Source organism: Electrophorus electricus, chromosome 5 (assembly GCF_013358815.1).
Source record: "Electrophorus electricus isolate fEleEle1 chromosome 5, fEleEle1.pri, whole genome shotgun sequence".
Lineage (NCBI taxonomy): Eukaryota > Metazoa > Chordata > Actinopteri > Gymnotiformes > Gymnotidae > Electrophorus > Electrophorus electricus.
In genome coordinates this window covers 5,952,285-5,970,956 of record NC_049539.1, presented here as the reverse complement: position 1 = coordinate 5,970,956, position 18,672 = coordinate 5,952,285, and the positions used below count along the sequence as shown (strand labels likewise).

The 18,672-nt window shown below is 43.6% G+C and overlaps 1 protein-coding gene across 1 annotated transcript in view; it reads left to right on the top strand.

Moving 5' to 3' along the window:
• Window positions 1-18,484, top strand: part of otud7b (OTU deubiquitinase 7B) — a 29,517-nt gene extending 11,033 nt beyond the window's left edge. Inside the window, exons 2-12 of the mRNA XM_027013612.2 lie at window positions 4,849-5,033; window positions 5,482-5,652; window positions 6,150-6,377; window positions 6,598-6,699; window positions 7,103-7,230; window positions 7,412-7,518; window positions 7,839-7,966; window positions 10,909-11,058; window positions 11,677-11,791; window positions 12,728-12,812; window positions 13,181-18,484. Coding sequence (XP_026869413.2) covers window positions 4,949-5,033; window positions 5,482-5,652; window positions 6,150-6,377; window positions 6,598-6,699; window positions 7,103-7,230; window positions 7,412-7,518; window positions 7,839-7,966; window positions 10,909-11,058; window positions 11,677-11,791; window positions 12,728-12,812; window positions 13,181-14,626 — 2,745 coding nt within the window. The 5' untranslated portion in view covers window positions 4,849-4,948 and the 3' untranslated portion in view covers window positions 14,627-18,484. The remainder of the gene's footprint in view (window positions 1-4,848; window positions 5,034-5,481; window positions 5,653-6,149; window positions 6,378-6,597; window positions 6,700-7,102; window positions 7,231-7,411; window positions 7,519-7,838; window positions 7,967-10,908; window positions 11,059-11,676; window positions 11,792-12,727; window positions 12,813-13,180) is intronic.
• Window positions 18,485-18,672: the final 188 nt, after the last annotated feature.

The window sequence follows — 18,672 nt, the reverse complement described above, 5'->3', positions numbered from 1 at the left end:
TGGTGTTTAGTTATTTACAAGTTTCATGTTTATTTGATAGCAGGCTGTAGCAGTTACATTTGCCTCTCTTAAATTAGTGGATTTGTTAGTCTGCATGCTGAATTTCACACATGGCTTGGCCATCTTCTTTCATTTACATGTGAAGGTAAAGAAAATAAACTCTTTTTTGTTTCTAAATATTTCTAGTGTACGCTTTATTTAAACACATCTGACCAGGTCAGGGAAGCGGCTTCACTCTGACTCTAAAGCCTTTGTGCATAAAGTATGCAAACGACATGTGCAATGAGCACTGAGCTGGCACTTGAGAACATTTGTCAGCACTTCTCAGAGAACCTTGGCACTCTGACACTTTGCAGACCAGTTCATAAGCTCCACCCCATGTCTTTTACCCACATGGCCTGAGGCTTCAGTGACTGTGCCTCATCCCAAAACATAACCCCCTTCCCCTGACATAAAGATGCACTGTGCTTTCACACATACAACCTAGACGGTCCATGTGACAGCTGCCGCTCCTCTCAGATGACTGAGATGTCTTGAGTCAACAAGTCTGTCTGTACATGTGTGCGCACACGCGTGTATGTGTGCGTGCGTGCACGAGCAAGAGGCATACATCGTCCCTGACGGCTGCTTCCAGCTGTGCTCGTTAGCCACTTTGGCAGCCTGATGCCATCTGTTAACGCTCTGCGGTGAGGGTTGGCTCTGCTGGGGTGTTTATTAGAGCCTCACTCCTGCAGAGCTGCTTCCAAAGCGCCCAGCACATCTGGTGAGGCGCTGTTGTCTGGTGCGCAAGGCTGGGCCTGCTGGCTGCCCTCTCTCGCCCTCTGCCTTTGTGCCCATCATAGTACTCCTCTCTTGGATATGTGCAAGGATGTCAGGAGCAGCAGGACGGCTGGATGGCCCTTTTGCCCCCTGCTCCAGCCATGCAGCCTGACCTGCCTGGAAGACACTCTCTGCTGACCCGCATGCCCTTTGCACCGGTGGCCACTATCTGTGCTCCTGCATTTAAAAGGGCCTTGAGGATCGGATGAGTGGCGTAGACAGAGGATAAGTTGTTGGTGTAATAAAAGATAGCACTGCTGTTTTTGGTTTGTTTGGATTTCCCTCCCTTCACAGAACTAACCACAGTTGTTTTTTGGGCTTCAGACTTGCTCATACTTTGATGCATAAATCACATTTTGGATACCTAGTCCCTGTTGTGATCCCATACAATTAAAATCACCAAAATATGTCCCTTCCTGTTTGCAGGGTTTTGTTTTGCTGTTATCGTATGTATTAGACTGTCAACATTCAAATGCACTGTGTTGATTTAATTTTCCATTGTGAAGCCCTTTGCAGTGTTGTTTTCAGTGTTTAGGTAACTTTTGTAAAGGCTGAATCACTTCTGTTCGTGTCCTCTTGAACTACAGCTGGAGCCTTTAAGTTTCCCTTCCTAAATGTAATCCTTGTGGGTTAATGCCACCAGGCATGACCTCACTGACGTGTGTGTTCGTGCATGTGTATATGTGTGCGCGTACATGCGTGGGGAGGCAATACCAGCATCTCAAAGCACCTACGTGTTGGCCACAGTGCCCGTCACACGTTATGTAAGCAGACAAAAGCCTGCCTATCCAGTGCAGCACAATCTGCCAGGTTCTCTGGCCGAATGCTGCTTTTGAACACTGCCTTGTCTAGCTGGCTCTGGCAAAGTCCAAACCTCACTAACATTCACATCCAGCCTGTCGACAAACGGTCACCATGTATAGCATGTATGCCCTCGCTTACCCCAGCATGGAGCACTCTGTTCATCTACCCATCATAGAATGCTAATAAACCTCGCTGACCATACTTGTCAGGCTCTGGAGCCTTTATTGGTCTGCCTGTCATTTTGTAGAAGGTTTTGGTCATATTTAAGGCACTAAGATCCTTCTTTAATGTCAATTTACGAGATATTACATGATATTACAGATGAGACCACAACCTGGGTTTTTCTCTTAGATACTTGATAAAACATCTTAAAGCCAGTCATGTTTTTTTAAAAATCCTTTCTCTTTCGTTCGTTCTCATTCTCATGCGCTTGGTTATTAGCATGTTACCAACCGGAGGGCTGGCTAGGGCAGCAGCCCTGCACTGTCCTGCCACTCCCTGCCCTGCAGACTGCAGCTGAGGTATTGATCCAGGGAGGCTGAGCAGTCAGCTGCCAGGGCATACTGTGTGTGTCCATGTGTGTCTGTGCAAGCGCCTTCATGTGTCTAAGCTCCTCTGTGCCTGTAGGCCTCTGTGTGCATCCTTGGGCTGTGCACTATGGACAAAATTATATCTCACCATTTATGTTAAATACCTTGATAACAATATGAATATAAGTCTGGTTTTACACTTGCTGTTTGAAGTGATGGTTAAATATAGCATATTTGTTTTAGAAAAGATGGGTTTAAAAAAATAAAATTAAGCAGTGTCAGAACAAGCACTGTGTTGGTTCACAAATAGGCTAAAGGAAAGTAAATTCAAAAGATACAAGGTACTTGCAAAGGCCTGCATTTTCCACACTAAACTAGAAGGTTGAACAACGCATGTTTATATAAAGCTGTTCTTGTATGCTTGATGAGTTCTGCACAAATGCATAGCTCTGCTTTATTTTCATATAAAGTAGTGATAACTGGTTTAGTTCAACTTCCAGATTCTTTTGAACTTGAAGAAAGAATTGATTTGACCTATTCAGCAGATTAATGTTTGCCTCCTGAAAGGGAGAATCTATTATTTTCATCGGATAGGTGAAATGTATTGGCTCAGAAAGTGAGTCAAACTTCCCAACACTAATGTAAAGTGCAGAAACACAAGTTTGCCCATTTGATTAGTCCTATATACAGCAAAGCTGTCCTACAGATTTAGCATATCAAACTGTCCTACAAATTAAACATGTGAAAAAGAGCTAAAAATGACTAGTTCGATAGTGTAGCTCAAGTTTCTGTGCATACAATGTACATGTGTGTTTATTATGCATATGTACATGTATGAGCACTAGTTAATCTGTAGTAGCAGAGACTTATTGGTCCTCACATAAACCCCACCATGCTGACAGCTCCTTCATTCTGTGGCCTTTCTTTATTGAAACTAAATCTGCACTGCTGCCTTTTTTGCACTCATTTTTAGCATTCTTTTTCCCCCACTCTCTTTACTCGTAGCCTTCATTTGCACTCACTTTACTCTACTCTTCTCTCAGTAAAGATGTGTGTGCTTCACTACTTTGCACTGTATATGCAGTGGGTGTGACCTGTGTTGCTGTAACTGGGTAAAACACTGCAGCGTTCTGTCTGCAACGTATGTGTTCATATCACGGTATAGATACCCTTCAGCTTTAGCGTACAGGTCCGTGGGCATGCACGTGTGTGTGTGGGTGGGCATGCGTGCTTGAGGCGCCAGCAGATGGGCGCAGGCTGCAGTTTTCTCCCAGCCCCTCTCTTTCCCCCATTAAGTCTGTTGCAGTGTCGTCAGCAGCCAGCCGGCGAACGCAGTGTCCATCATCTCTGCGTGACGCGGCCTGCCGCATGCCCGGCATGTCCGCGTGCTAGCGATCGGGGCGTGCGAGAGTGCGAGGGTGCATGGCAGATGCAGAGTGCCCATGAATGAATGAAGGAGGAGAGGAAGAGAGACGTTATGAGTCACGATCCACTAGTCCGAATAGGCAGCTGAGTCAGAGCCATCGGATGAGGCCGTGGGCAGAGGCGGGCTTCTCTCTGATTGATTGGATGTGCTTCCAATCCCACCAAAAAGGCCCAGTGAGTGTCAGTGGTGTCGATACGTCTCTGCTATTGTAATGATGTTGCTTCCCGCATGCCGTCACATCTACGGTCACTTCCTGCAGCCTTCCTTATCGACTCCAGCCTACATATCGGTGCCTTTGTCCTCCCTGGACTGCAGCTTGTCTTCAGCTTGGTGACCTGTCACTCTTACTCTGCCTGGCTGCGCTGATAGGCCTACTCTTCTTCGCTGTAAACTTTACCATAGCAGCGTTCCTAGTGACATCCCCAGCACAGCCTGGTAAGTTGTATGGGAGCAGTCTGGCCAGTACCTTTTGTAGGCTCACTCCTCTTTGGTTGCAGGCTTTTAGGTCTGGGCAGTGCCATGAGAGGCCACACTTCCGAAAGGGAAAAGTGCACTGATGTGTCCTCAATTTATCAGCCCTTTGTTCAGTGATCTATGGCTTCCTCTCCGGTGCTTTCAGATGGTTCCTGTCTTCGATTATTGGTGGCCTGTCCCAGGCAGGCCAAAAACACGTTTCAGTAGGGTTTCTGATCAATTACTGAGGGGCATTATGAGAATATTGGAAGAGAGTGTTTAAGCTTAAGGGCAGAAATCAGGTTGAATTATTTCTCCAAAGAATGGGACCCCCAAACTCTGAAGCTTTGCTTTTGACTGCTGTCAATGTTTGTAATTTAGAAGTGTGTTCTATGGCTCCAGTGACTCAAATCTCAGATGTGTTGTAGGACCTCTATTGCTGAGGGCACGCTTCAAAAATATAACCTCGCACCCCTGATTGGAAATACCGAATCATATAAACACGCGAACTATTTATTTTAAAATGACACCTCAGGCCTAGTCTGTCACATGTAAATGTTTTTGAAATACATGTGTATTAAGACCATTTCACATTCAGTACAAATTGAGCTAAGCAACAGCACTGATCATGCGCAGGCATGGGACTATGGAGCTGTGTGTGGAGCTCCAGTTATGCAGACACGGCTTAGCTGTCGAGGCCTGGCAGCAGGGCCACTGATCTCTGTTTATCCGTCTCATTTATTAGGTTAAGCAAACACTCCCTCACTCTGTCTCTCGTTTTCTCTCTTCTCTCACTCTTTCTCTCACCCTCTACAGGTGTGGCAGTGCTAGCACTGGCGTCGTACGGGAGAGCCGCTCCCCCGTCTTTCTCTTGCTGCCCTGATGCCCCCCTGTCACACTGCCGCTTCATGATCACATGACCTTGGACATGGACGCAGTCCTCTCCGACTTTGTCCGCTCCACGGGAGCCGAGCCCGGGCTGGCCAGAGACCTGCTGGAGGGTGAGCACAGGCCCCCTGGACCTCCACAAGTCGCTCCTCACAGATTCCATGCCGAAAAAGAAGGGTGCAGGCCACTGGCGACTTCCTGATAAGCCTTCCCAAGCGTTTGTTGGGCTGTCAGTTGAATAATCCAAACCAAACATATGCAGCGAGGTAAAGCCAGGACAAACCCAACGGCTGTTGCCGAGCAACGCTTACAGATAAGGATAAGTGTTTAAAAATATATTGTCCTGTGGTATGCGCGGTCACTGGGGCCGCCGAGTTGCTGTTTACTCAGGCCGCCTCTGCAGAAAGTCTCGCAGGCACATGCCGCCTTTGTTGACATTCAGTTAATATTCAAACTCCGTCTCCTCTCCGACGCTTGGACAGCTGGACATCTGGCTGGCGGGCGGCCTGTTCTGTCAGACAAGCATGCTGGGACGGTAATCTATCTTCCCCCTACCCCCAGGTAAGAACTGGGACCTGACTGCAGCTCTGAGCGATTTCGAGCAGCTGAGGCAAGTGAATGCTGGGAGCCTGTCCTACACGTTTGCCGAGGAGCGCAAGCGGGCCATTGTGGAGAGGGATCTGGGGCGTGGAGGCCGGCCGCTCCTGCACCGTCAGGACGAGGTGGTGCAAGGTACAGTCCCGCTGTGTCTTGCCGCAGATCCAGGCCTACAGGAGCCAGTGCTCAGCGCAGGGCTGTGCTGCACACACACTCTCTCCTCTGGCACTCGATACACACTGGATGATTTGGAAAAGTGATTGAAAACGCAATCTCTAACCATCTACAAATATCACAGTGCAATACTTTGTAATTGCAATATGTTTGTACATTTATAAATGATAAATATTCACTTAAAATTGTTTTATACTGGTCTGGGTAAGTATATATACAAACATTTACATAAAAATAATTTATTTTCAAATTGTGAATGATAGTTTGGCTACAGTTATGAACATGCCTAAAATGAAATATAGTAGTACTCATGCGCTTCATTTCAGTTGCTTTACAGTCTCTCACCTCTGGCTTAAAACTATGAAAAATACCTTTTTTTTTTCTCCGGAAGTCCCAGCTCTTTATCCCTTTTCTGCTAAATCTGACCCAGAGTTCCGTGTGCTTGTGTGGGTCTGCAGCCACAGAGAAACGCTTGTCGCGGGGCATCTCTCACGCCAGCTCCACCATCGTGTCGCTGGCCCGCTCCCATGTGTCCAGCACGGGTACCGGCAGCAACGAGTCGCTCCTGGAAACGCCCCTCTGCACCTTCCAGCTGCCCGACCTCACTGTCTACCGCGAGGACTTCCGCAGCTTCATCGAGAGAGACCTCATCGAGCAGTCCATGCTGGTGGCCCTGGAACACGCTGGTGAGTCCCCTCCAGTGTGCCAAAGGGTGGCGTGTGCCATGCCCAGGCAGGCAGGCGGCTGTTCCTGGGTCAGTTTTACAACGTCAGATGAAGCTTGTTGACTACAGACTATCACTGAGTGATGGCAAAAGCCTGCATATGTCTAATATGAATTATGCAATATTGACTGTAAACATTTGAAAATTATAAAATACAGTGCAAGTTAAATGTTTATGTGCAGGCCGGCTGAACTGGTGGACAAAGTTGGGGCCCGGCTGTCAGAGCCTGTTACCCCTGGCTACGAGCGGAGATGGAAATTGTCTGCTGCATGCTGCGTCTCTAGGTGAGGATCCAATCTGTACCCAGGCAAAAACGTTCAGCTCTGCAGAACCCCTGAAGCCCAATATGTGCACCTGAATCTGCACTCTCAGTGACCTGCACTCAGTCCACAGGGGCTGTGAAGTGCCAGTCCTAGGCCTGAGCATGGTATGATTAAAGGAACACTCCACCCAAAAAAGAAAGTTGTAGTTCAACCTATCATTCCGCCAAACAGGTCCTGCCAACTGCCTTGTTTTTGTCTGACATATTCTGCTCATACAGTACTAATAGTATGTATTTCATGATGTGTGAGTATTGGATCTATTGTTGGGTCCCTCACCCAGTCATGTAATTGTTAGAATGCAGAAAGGCAGAAACTTGGTGCTTTAACTCTGTAGAGTATAATGACCTCTGCGCTTGTTATGCAGGTATGTGGGGTTTCCATGACCGAGACTTGATGCTGCGGAAGTCTTTGTACGCGCTGATGGACCACGGCCAGGAGAGGGAGGCACTGAGGCGCCGCTGGAGGTGGCAGCAGACCATGCAGAACAAAGAGGTGAGCAGGGGTCTACCCCCGGGTCACGCCTGCTATGCTGACCCTGACCCTGGGTCATGCCTGACCAGCAGACGGTTATTATCTTAATATACAGTTTTGGATAATCAGTCATATGGGTCAAATGGTGAATGCTCCATTCACACTCCATTAACGTATATTGTGTGTGTGTGTGTGTGCGCAGTCTGGGTTGGTGTACACTGAAGAGGAGTGGCAGAAGGAGTGGAACGAGCTGTTGAAGCTGGCCTCTAGCGAGCCCCGGATACACTACACTGGCAATGGCAACAACGGGTGTGTTGGCTTACCTTAGCATCGTTAGCTTGTTTTACCTTCTTTTGCTTTATCTTCTGTATACAAATAGTCAACCATAAATTTTGTTTCCATAATTAGTCAACCATAAATTTTGTGTAAACACAGAGGATAAATAAAGCTTAACTAAACCAGACCACATTAAACAGTGTCAAATGTAAATCACTGAGCTAAATTAAACACTGTAAATGAAAGTGACAAGAAAAAATATTTAAACATTTCTTGTGTTCTCAGTTTTTTTTTGTTCCGTCTCTGTGTGCCTGTATTTTTTAATCTCTGTGTGTGTCTGTGTGTCTGAGCAGGGTAGAGTCACAGGAGGAGCCTGTGTATGAGAGTTTAGAGGAATTCCATGTGTTTGTGCTAGCTCATGTGCTCCGCAGACCTATAGTGGTGGTTGCCGACACAATGCTGAGAGATTCCGGAGGAGAAGGTATACATTTAAATTCTTCAGGTTTTACTGGATAGCATCTGTGTAGTATTCTGAATGAGACTTCTTTTACTCAGTACTTTTTTCTCAAAGTAGTAATGTTCCACTGAACATCGTAAAAGGTGTTCCAAATAAAAACAGGTGGGGGTGTGGTTACCATGTCATGTAGTATTATATTTACATTTGTTGGCAGATTTTATACTTACTAAGAGACAGTCAATATCGATATGAATGATTTGAGATTGTATAGAAGGTATATTATGACCTTTCTTCTTGGGGCCAGATCATAGGAAGTGTCTAACCCCATTAACTACTATGTTGAAAACAACAGCATATCTTGGAGTGACTAGGAATATATTGATATTAATAAATTTGTCATATTTAAGTAATTGACCATCTTTATTAAGCAACTGATTAAGCAGCAGAATTCCATTATCAGACCATCTCTTGTTGAATAGGGACTTGTCTTTAAATTGAATTTCCTTATTTTTCCAAATAAAATCCTTGTGTGGAGAAAAGTTATGTTTTTACAATAGTAACCAGCTTAGTAACATTTGTTGACGAAAGGGAACGTTTAAGTGGTAGCTTGGATATGACATAATTGTGTGTTGGTAAAGATGGAAGACCACATATAGAGTTAAAAATATATGTAGGTCTAAAATTCCATAAAGAGGGATTTTTGATAATAGCCATTAATTGATTTCACGTCGGTATAGAAAAGTCTAATGCATTAAGGGCCAAATAGCTTGGCTCATTCATTTATAAGTTTTTACTCTTCCAAATGAAATTAAATAAAGTCTTATCCATTTACCACAATAATCTTGTGGAACATCTCATGCTATGGAAGGTCAGATTAATTTAGACAGACGCTTTCAATATAAGAATTGTTCCAGATAAGGAAAGATCTCTGTTGAGACAAAGCTTGTGTCTTCCTGAAGTAAAGTGGAAGGGGTGATGGTCTCAGTTCCACTAATGCAGAGGTATTCAAACCACAGTCCTCAAGGTCCAGGTTCTACATGTTTTCTACCCTTCCTTTATCTGATGACAGAGTGGGCAGCCAGTTATATTGATCATTTAATCAAGTAATTATGAAATCCAGCACTGAATTTGGATTTTAGGTCCAGGTTTGTATACCACTGCTTCACATTTTTGATCTTTGTAAGTTACAATGCCAAAGTACTTTAAAGTACAGTGATTGTCATATATGATGGTAGTTGTTTGGAAAGAGTTCACATTTTGCCACATTTGAGATAGTGGCCTGAAGCTTTGGAGAATGTATTCCACCAATATGGATTCTTTTCATTCTCTTTTTGGAATAATGAGGCTGAATAATGTAGATAGTTCTTTCTACTATTGACACACCCATAATACTGCAGTTTTTAATATGAATCAACATTGCTAGTAAGAACAGATAAGGTGAAAGCGGACATCCTTGCCAGATGCCTCTTTGCATATCTAATCTTTTTTTAAGTGTCTTGTGGGAGTTTAATGGAGGCGTTGTTATTCTTATAATTAGTTTTTATTTCATCTCTGTCTACGCCTACTAATGGTACACGATGTCACTAAGTGCTTCTTTTCTTCTTTTTGCTTCACATTTGGCAGTTATTGTAGAATCATTCTGAAGGAAGCAAATTGGTTACCGGTTTTCATGTAGTAATTTGTCTTTTTGCATTGTTTTACAACTGTATTAAGCCTTGAGATAAAGTAGGTGGCAAGGCTAACCATTTTCAAAGCATTTAGGAAAACCAAAATTTAAAGGCTTTCCCCCTAGTTTCCTGTAGTAGTATTATGTTGAAACATTGTTTTTCCACTATTTAATATCACAAACTATTTCTCTGTAAGAGATTGATGATTTGGAATCGGATGTTTGTAAAGTCTTTCACAGAATGAACGTATTTTCATTGGCTCTTCTGTAATAGAATTTTATGGTGATGTTTTTTGAGTTTGAAAAAGTAACTTGAGTTTTGCTCCACTTGCTCCAACCATATTCCTCTAGCACATAAGCTACTATGGTTTTCAGAAGCTAGACTGTTAAGATAAACAATGTTAGAAATTAACTCAGGTTCTTCTTTTTGCTTAACACAAGTTAAATTTGATCCAAATTTCATCATTTACTTCCTTAGTTCAAATGTAAGAAGCTCCTAGTTTTTACAAAGCTTTTTGGATAGATACTTTGCCATTTGCACTTGTACCATAACTCATTAGTAAATGGGCAACTAGTTTGGTTACAGGGGTCATGCATATTGCCAGACCAATTGACAAGCTCAGCCAAACTATGCTGATTGTTTTTACACATAATTGTTATAACAGTAATATTTGTCATGTTTTAAAATTATTTAAATGTCTATATAGGATTATTTATATTGGGCCCTTAGCAGTATGGTTGTAAATTGGCTTTGAAAAATGCTGGGTACAAGAATGTGGACCAGGTGTTGTATTCAGTTCAGTTGCACATTCACTGAAAATAAATCATCACTGGGACTGAAAGGAGGTTCAGCTAAAGGTATTAGCAGTATAGTTTCAAGTTTATTTGTAGTACAATTGTTTTCTATTTATTATGAGTAAAAAAATAAGTTGATTTGTTTCAAAAAATGTCAGTTGTAGTGTGTTTATTATCTCGGTATTGTGTGACAAAATGTAAGGAAGAATGTTTTATGATTCATAATACATTTCATTTTATTACCTAAAACAAGCATTTTACTCGAATGATTATTGAGTAAAAGAAGCAAAGCCAGCTTGTGGAGAAAACACGTCCATCTGAAAAAGTGGTGGGAACATGTCTCCAGTGGCTCTGGCGTAAATTAGACAGGTGTCACAGGCCTGTGAACTGTGGGTCACACTTTGAAAGCCACTAGTGTAGTCATATCACTTCTAGGCTTGGTAATGCTGAAGACATGCTCCTGTCTCCATATAATTTGTCTCTTCTGAACTTTCTCTTTTTCTAGCTTTTGCCCCGATCCCATTTGGTGGGATTTATCTCCCCCTGGAGGTCCCAGCTAGCAAGTGTCATCGCTCACCACTGGTGCTGGCCTATGACCAAGCCCACTTCTCTGCCCTGGTTTCTATGGAACAGAAGGATGGCTCCAAAGAGCAAGGTTGGCAGGGCAGGATTTGGTTTTCATCCGAGTATATTTTTAGTTCACTTTTCACTGTAGCCTAATGACTTGTCTAGGGATTATGAGACTCATTGATCCAGACTCCCACAAAATGTTTCATTGTTCTTATTGTCCTCTTTACATGTCTAGAGCATCCTTTGCAAATCGGTGTTGTTTACGCTTATGCTGACATTTGATATTACGATGTATCATAAACTTGGCGAATACGCAAGTACCAAATGTATTTAGTTGTTAGCACATATGAATGCATGCATTTATTAAAAGCACCCACTAAGAATCTATTGGGAAAATCTGAAACTGATATAAAATGCTGATTAATTAGAATGCTGTTCTGTCTGTTATGCTCGTCCGTGTATTGTGGCCTTATGTAGACACCAATATTGCAATCACAAGTAATTTATGATCTACTGTAAATGTATTTATTGGCTTCCAGCTCCCAGCACACCGGAGACAGTTAATCATAGTTCTGGTTATCTGTTTAAGATTTGTGCTGAGGGACATATTCCATGAAGAGTTACTTGATATATACAGCCGAGTCATTGAGTCAACAGGAATAATGGTTAAAAAGACACTAATTAGAGGCTCTCTTCTGTGAAGTGGTGATTCCTCTGACTGACTCGGATCACAAGATGCTGCCTGTGCACTTTGCTGTGGACCCAGGCAAGGACTGGGAGTGGGGCAAAGACGACGCTGACAACATGATGCTAGCCAGGTTTGGTCTCACCTCCCTTCCTTCCTTCCCGCTGAGGTTGAAATGAATGCCATGGCAGCAGTGCTTAGACACCATGGACCTTGACATGCAGTCAGATGCATGAAGTTTATGTAAAGACAATTTTCCACACTCAGTTCAGTCAGAGGGTTCACCCTAAGTATTCGTTTGACTGAAGATCTTGAATAAGTTATGAAGCCTTATGAATCAGTTGAAACAGGCAAAGACGATCTGATCCTGTACTGCAGTCTGCAGGCACCCTAGTGTCTGGTCAGAGTGAATACTCTAGCAGAACACCAGTGGCTCATTGCATCTTGGGGACCTTTCTAGCAACCTTCTCTTAGTGTCTTCTCCCCAAAAACTATATAGATGTCTAGTTCTAGAAAGTATTGCAGGAAAGTCTGGAGAATATCAGATATTCTGGATTAGCCTTGCTTTATTCTACTATGGTTCTAGGCTCGGTTGTGACTAGCAGGGATTGCCTGATGCCCTAGATTAGCACCACTAGTCCAGTTATTAGGAGATTATCTCTCAACACTTAGAAAAGTAGGGCACTGGGGAACCTGCAAATAGGACAGCACATCTTAGTTTTTATTGTCCGTTGGGTTGAGTTGCAGTGTAGAATGGCATTTAAGTGACTAATAATATGAATGTTAACCAGGAAGTGGTGCTAAATGAGGAAACCTTGCTGTGACCTTTTGTTCTTGTAACAAAAGATCATACATTTGGATCATCTATGACATCATCATCACCCTTTAGTTGAGAAACTGCTCTAAACTAAATCTTATTCAATTATTCTCATTATAGAAAGCTATTATAGAACAATTATGTATTGTGTCTAACTGGCTTTTGTAAAGTAATACAATCTTGAGGCAGTATTGAGAGATACATATCTGTTGAGCTGTGTTTAGGCTTCTGTTGTATTGTCTTCTCTTCTAGTGTTACTTTGTCTCTGGAGGCAAAACTCCACCTACTGCACACCTACATGACTGTGACATGGCTCCCTCTACCTTGTGAAGTACAGGTGAGCTAAGAGCAGTTTTGCAGCATCGAATTAGTAGTTGCTTTTTTTTTTTTTAAGTGCACAGATGTTACTGCTATTTTGGAGAGGTTTTGTCTTAAATGGCTTACAAACTAGGCCTTCTAAAGGCACAAGAAGCAATAAATCAGTAAATTCCATATTCTGTGGTTTTATGTATATTCATTTTAGAAAGAAAGGGCTTCTCCTAATGTCTGAGGGCCTGTTTACTTGAAAATGAATTGTAAACTAATTGAACTGTTTAGTGTGATCTCCCTTAATGAATCTGTCCTTAATGAACATATTAGCAATGTTGTTGTGTTGGCTGAAGCCATCATCCTCACGGTGTAATGGCTGTGTCTTCTGTCCTACAGCAGGCCCCACTGGCCCAGCCCGAGTCTCCGACCGCCTCAGCTGGGGAGGACGCACGCACGCCTCCAGACTCAGGCGAATCTGACAAGGAGTCAGTGAGCAGCAGCTCAAATGGCAACGGGGACAGCAGCATGATGGGCACCAGCGGGACTGCAGGCAAGTCTGCTGGGGGCTCCTCAAGCTCCTCTAGCTCGTCGAGCAACGGCTCCGCCACGGCAACGGGCGCAGTGGGCAAGGAGAAGAGCAAGAAGGACAAGGAGAAGGAGAAGAAGCGGGTGGACTCTGTGGCCAACAAGCTGGGCAGCTTCGGCAAGAGCCTGGGCAGCAAGCTGAAGAAGAACGTGGGCGGCTTAATGACCAGCAAAGCAGCGGCGGGCGGTGGAGGCGGAGCCAAGCCAGAAGGCGTCGAGAAGAAGAAGGGCTCACTGCGTGGCCGCAAGGACAGCAAGGACGGCTTGGCCTCAGCGCAGGCAGGGTCCGAGGACTCGGGTAAGGGCTCGCCCTCGTCCGGCAGCGAGAGGCAGAACGGGAGCAGCTCGTCGGAGAGTGACCCATTCAAGTACAGCTCGGACGTGAAGGTGAGCCTGGGCATCCTGCGTGCAGCCATGCAGGGCGAGAGGCGCTACATTTTCGCTGGGCTCCTGACCACCAGTGCCCGGCAGCCCTACCAGGAGGAGATGATCCACCGTTACCTGGCCGACGCAGAGGAGCGCTTCCGGGTCGAGCAGGAGCAGAAGAGGGAGGCTGAGCGAAAGTCCGCAACACCTGTTGGGGCAACCAACGGGGTGCAGCTGAAGAAAGAGCCATCGGATTTGGGGTACCGGAGCTTTGAGAGCAAGGAGGATGCAGTGGATGTTGCCCCGTCCACTTTCACCACTCTCAAGTCAGCCTCGTTCAGTCCGTCAGGGTACTCGGGCGTGGTGCCCATCCCTAGACCTAGCTTCATCGACCAGGCACCCTCTTCTCTCCCCCAGCACCTGCATATGCACAGCTACGTGGACGCCCGACGGCAGCTGGCGGGTGGCTCGCCATCGCCCTACCCTGGTCTGCCGTCCTATGCCACCCTGCCCCGCCACTGCCCCCTTGCGCAAGGTCATCCCCACCCCCAGTACCACCCACCGCCCTCCGCCTCAACGGTCAGTCCATCCCACGCCGTACCCTGCTTCTCCTCTTACGCCCAGGAGCACGAGCTGCCCAGTTTCCCGGGCGAGGGCTACATTAACGGTCTACGAGACCCACGCTCTGTGTTGGACGGTCGTGGCGGACCGCTCCCCATGAGGCACTATTCCCTAGGTAGTGCTGGCGGCCTGGCCAGTCTGCAGTCGAGCCGGTGCCGAACGCCCAGCTGCAACTACTATGGACACCCGGAAACCTGTAACTACTGCTCGTACTGCTACCGAGAGGAGCTGAAGAGGAGGGAAACGGAGCCAGCCATCCACCGCTTCTGAGCGCCTCATCACCCCCGGCCTCCCGAAGGATTCCGCAGCTCCCTTTTATGCATGTGGGCCTCAGGGCATCCTGTCGCGAGGGCTCTCGCTTCAGACGTTGGATAGCTCTTCCTTTGTGAGCTCACAGGGTCTCAGTGCAGGGATGGCAGAAACCAGGTGTCCGTACCTCTGATGCATTCACCATGGATTTTTGGCAGGAGCTCGACGCGGCCGATGCCGGCCTGTCCTTTCGCGCTTCGTCGCTGCCGTGCGTGCTTCCGGTTCGTTCTGAGTATGTAGGAGGTGATCTATTTTGGGGCACGAGCGTGCTGCTGTGCATTAGCATACTTAAATGCACAGAATACATACGCCCTTTGTGTCAACACCAAGCACAAACAAAAAATGCAGACATGTACAGCGGCTTTGTCAGAGAGGAATAAATAAGGTTTCAGCTTAATGAGGAGTTAACCGAGTTTTTGCCATAACATGTTAGACATCAGCACATAACACCACTAGCCAGCACTGACGGACTTTACCCTGTTGGGTTGCTTAGAGTTCTTTACCCAGATGACGCGATGCTTTAGCCCTAACCCAGTTTCTCAAGCCATGGCCTGACTTGTTTAAATCAGGCTAGCAGGAATTTTACGACTCTGGGCACTTTTGCTCCAAAACATGCTCTGTGTTTTTGTTTTTGTTTTTTTTAAGTCCTAAGGAGCAAAAACCTTGACAGCCAAAGGTTTTACTGTATGGCAAGTCACTATAGTGGATGCAGTTGTTAATATGTCATTATGTGAAGTCTTGCAGTGTTGATTTTTTTAAATAAAGAGCAGAACTAGTGGATACTACCTTAAGTTGAACCCAAAGTTAGCTAAACCATTAAGCCAGCTACATTTAAATAGTTTACATACTTTGCCCTGGTGGACATTTCACCTGTCTTAAGATATTTCCCTGATGAAAATATTCATTTATAAATGAAGACAGTACTACTCTAGTGCTAAAATGTTTATCCTGCAGTAAATATTTTGCTCAAGTCCTTGCAATACATACTGTAACACAATGATATTTATCCTAGTCAGCAAAGTTCTCAAAGTTTTGATCAGAGGTCCTTCAAAATTTCTTTTTTTCCCCTCCCTCTAGGCAATAATGTCCTATATAGCAAATTCATACCCTTATTGTGAAGGTCCCAGGTGACCTCTATGTGCTGATGTCCCTCAGATACTGAACATGGGTCAGTGGACTTTTCTCTGCACAAAGTCAAGCACTTTTCTTAAGTCTAGAGGTTGAGTGTGTTCGCGTGCTTTTCCTTGCGTTTTTGTTGTGGTGTTTTAACGATTCTAATGAAGAGGATGGTGATTCTATTGCTCTCGACTTTGCTGTTTCCTAGTTGCCTTCTCAGTCTTGGTCCAGTCCTTGTGGAGATTGTTGAACTGAACTCAAATGTCAGGCTTTTTTCTCTCTCTCTCTCTCTTTCTTTCTCTTCCTTTTTCCCCATTAATGCACTGGTAAGAGTCTACTCATACAAAGATACTTTGTATAATACTTCTCCTTGGCCATGAGCTGCATGTCTCCGCATACATTGAATCCTGCTATTACTACAGACCTGACCGCTGAAAATCTCACACCATTAAAAATGGAAAGAGCTTCCAGAATCTGTATTCCCAGTGACTGTATTCCTTGCTAGGTGACCAAGTTGTATCGTTGGAGGGTTTCGCTGCTTTGATAACTGATTTGTGTCTTGGAATAGTTCACTTTGGTCACTGTGTAAATGCAATCAGTGTATTTGGCACCCAGTTAATAATCTGAAACGGGTCATAATGTTTCACTCAAAAGAAAATACATTTCGTGCTAAGATGTGTGATAGTAGCTGGTGAAAGACTGCCATGTCACACTTGACCTTGCTTTGGATGTCTGGATCTCATTAACTTAAGAATTCTGATGTCTCTCTCCATTATACAGTGTGTAATACAGTCTAATGTACTACATAATATACCTATTTAATATAGTATGTCTAAAAACATTCAATGATTATTAGACTGTTGTCAGACAAAACTTCTTTTTAAACTGTGTAGTGTTCTCAGTTTGTGAATGGTGATGCTGAAATATTTGGCTCACTAGCACCAGCGCTAATAACTGAAAATGTTAGTAGATAGCCCTTTGCTAACTGCAATAATTCAACTGAAGGCATATGTCCAAAACCTCAAAGTGGCTGTCTGAGAGCATATTTTAGTACCATTTTACTGATTCTGCTTTTTCAGAATTTTTGCACAATTCCAAACTTGTCTACTGACAAAAATAACATGCTTCTTTATACATGGCATTTATATTTCATCCAATGTGTTCATGTCTAAAAGATGATAATTTTCTTGTCTCTGTTTCATACAGTGCTATATTTTCTGGTCTTTTGAAGTAAACTCACACTGATTTTATTTTAGTACCATACAAAACTCAAAAGCACATCGACTATTTAATTAGTGTTTCGCTTCCATGTATTTCCCAGATGTGGCCAGTGGGTGGCACAGTTAGACAGTTCATTATGGGTAGTTCTTCAGCTCATCCAAGATCAGTTAAGTCTCATAATGCCGTATAATGGACGAAAGGATTTCCGCGCTGCAGTTATCTCCTCGTAATAAAACTTGTCCTGCTCCTTTAGAGAGTTCTCTCTGGGTCGGGCATATTTCAGTGTAATGCACGTAATTATGGATCATTTTGCAGCTTTTACCAACCATAATATCTGCTCAGACATCTTGTTACTATCCTATTAAGTCTCAGAGGAAGATTGTGTACGTTTGTGTGTTTGCGTGTGTTTTGTGAGAGAGAGGTTTTAGGGAATGTCCTGATGCAAAAGCTACAAACAAGAATATATCAGTGAAATACCAGCTGAATGGTTTTTATTTCTTGCACCATTAAATGAAACTAAGTTCCATTTAGTTCATTTATTTAAAAAATGGAATGCTTATGTAACTGAGCATTGGACTTAAACAAGACTGCAGACCTTTTTTTTTTGTTTGTTTGTTTTTTTGGTATTAAAAATGACAATGAAAATGGTTGTACAAATACGTTCAAGTTATTTTTGTAAACCAAAATGAGTTTTACAGTATTTTTAAAGAAAAGAATGTATAAATGGCAAGACACTAAACTTGAGAGGAAAGTGAAGAAGCTGCACAGTCATCTGAGTTTGTAGTCGAGTCAGTATTCATTGGATGTGTACATTTTGGCTGACTACCAAGAGCCTCTTCAACATTCTGATTTCTTGTAAACACACTAATTCCTTCCTTAATGACCTGACAAAATGCTATGATTTTAAAATCTATATTTATAGTAAGACTTTTCAGAGGTTTCCTTTTTGGAATGTTTATTTCTGAAACTATTTTGTTGTTTATTAAGAGTCTGGTCGTCCAGCAGACCTGCCTTTATAATTTCCATTCATTTTGAGTTTCTGTTTTGAACCTTTACAGGCTACCTTCTTAAATATTTTGAGCTCATGTTTTAAAAATGATTGGGGACTACACCTCCTATCGGATAAGGGTGGACTTAATTTTTGTTATGTAATGAATTTGCTATTTTTATATTATACATGTTCATGGATGTAACGGAATCAGTCATCAGCATCTACTCAGCATGAGGCTGAAACTCTTGCATGTATAGTACACATCACAGATGCAGTTCTTTCATCCAAAATTGTGCGATACTTCTGGTTAATTGAGCAATTCATTTTAGTTTATCTTTCTTTTCTTTCTCAGATTTTTTTTTTTTACTGAGAGGCAAGCCCAGGCTGTGTGGAAGTGTTATCTAAATGGAAAGAACATCTGGTTTTGTGTTGGTTTAATTTTTTTTCTTTTTGCACCATTTGAATAAAATTTCCATTGTATTTAAACACGACAACAGTATTGCTTGTTCTTTTACTTATGCACCTGCGCTTGAATATGCTTTATATACTTTTTGTGAACAATAGATGTGAACAGAAACATGTTCCCTTCTAAAAATAATTCTGTACTTCACAGCTGTGAAAATCTCGTCATATGTGTGATGGGAGTTCACTTTTATTTTTGTTTTTTCTTTTCTTAATT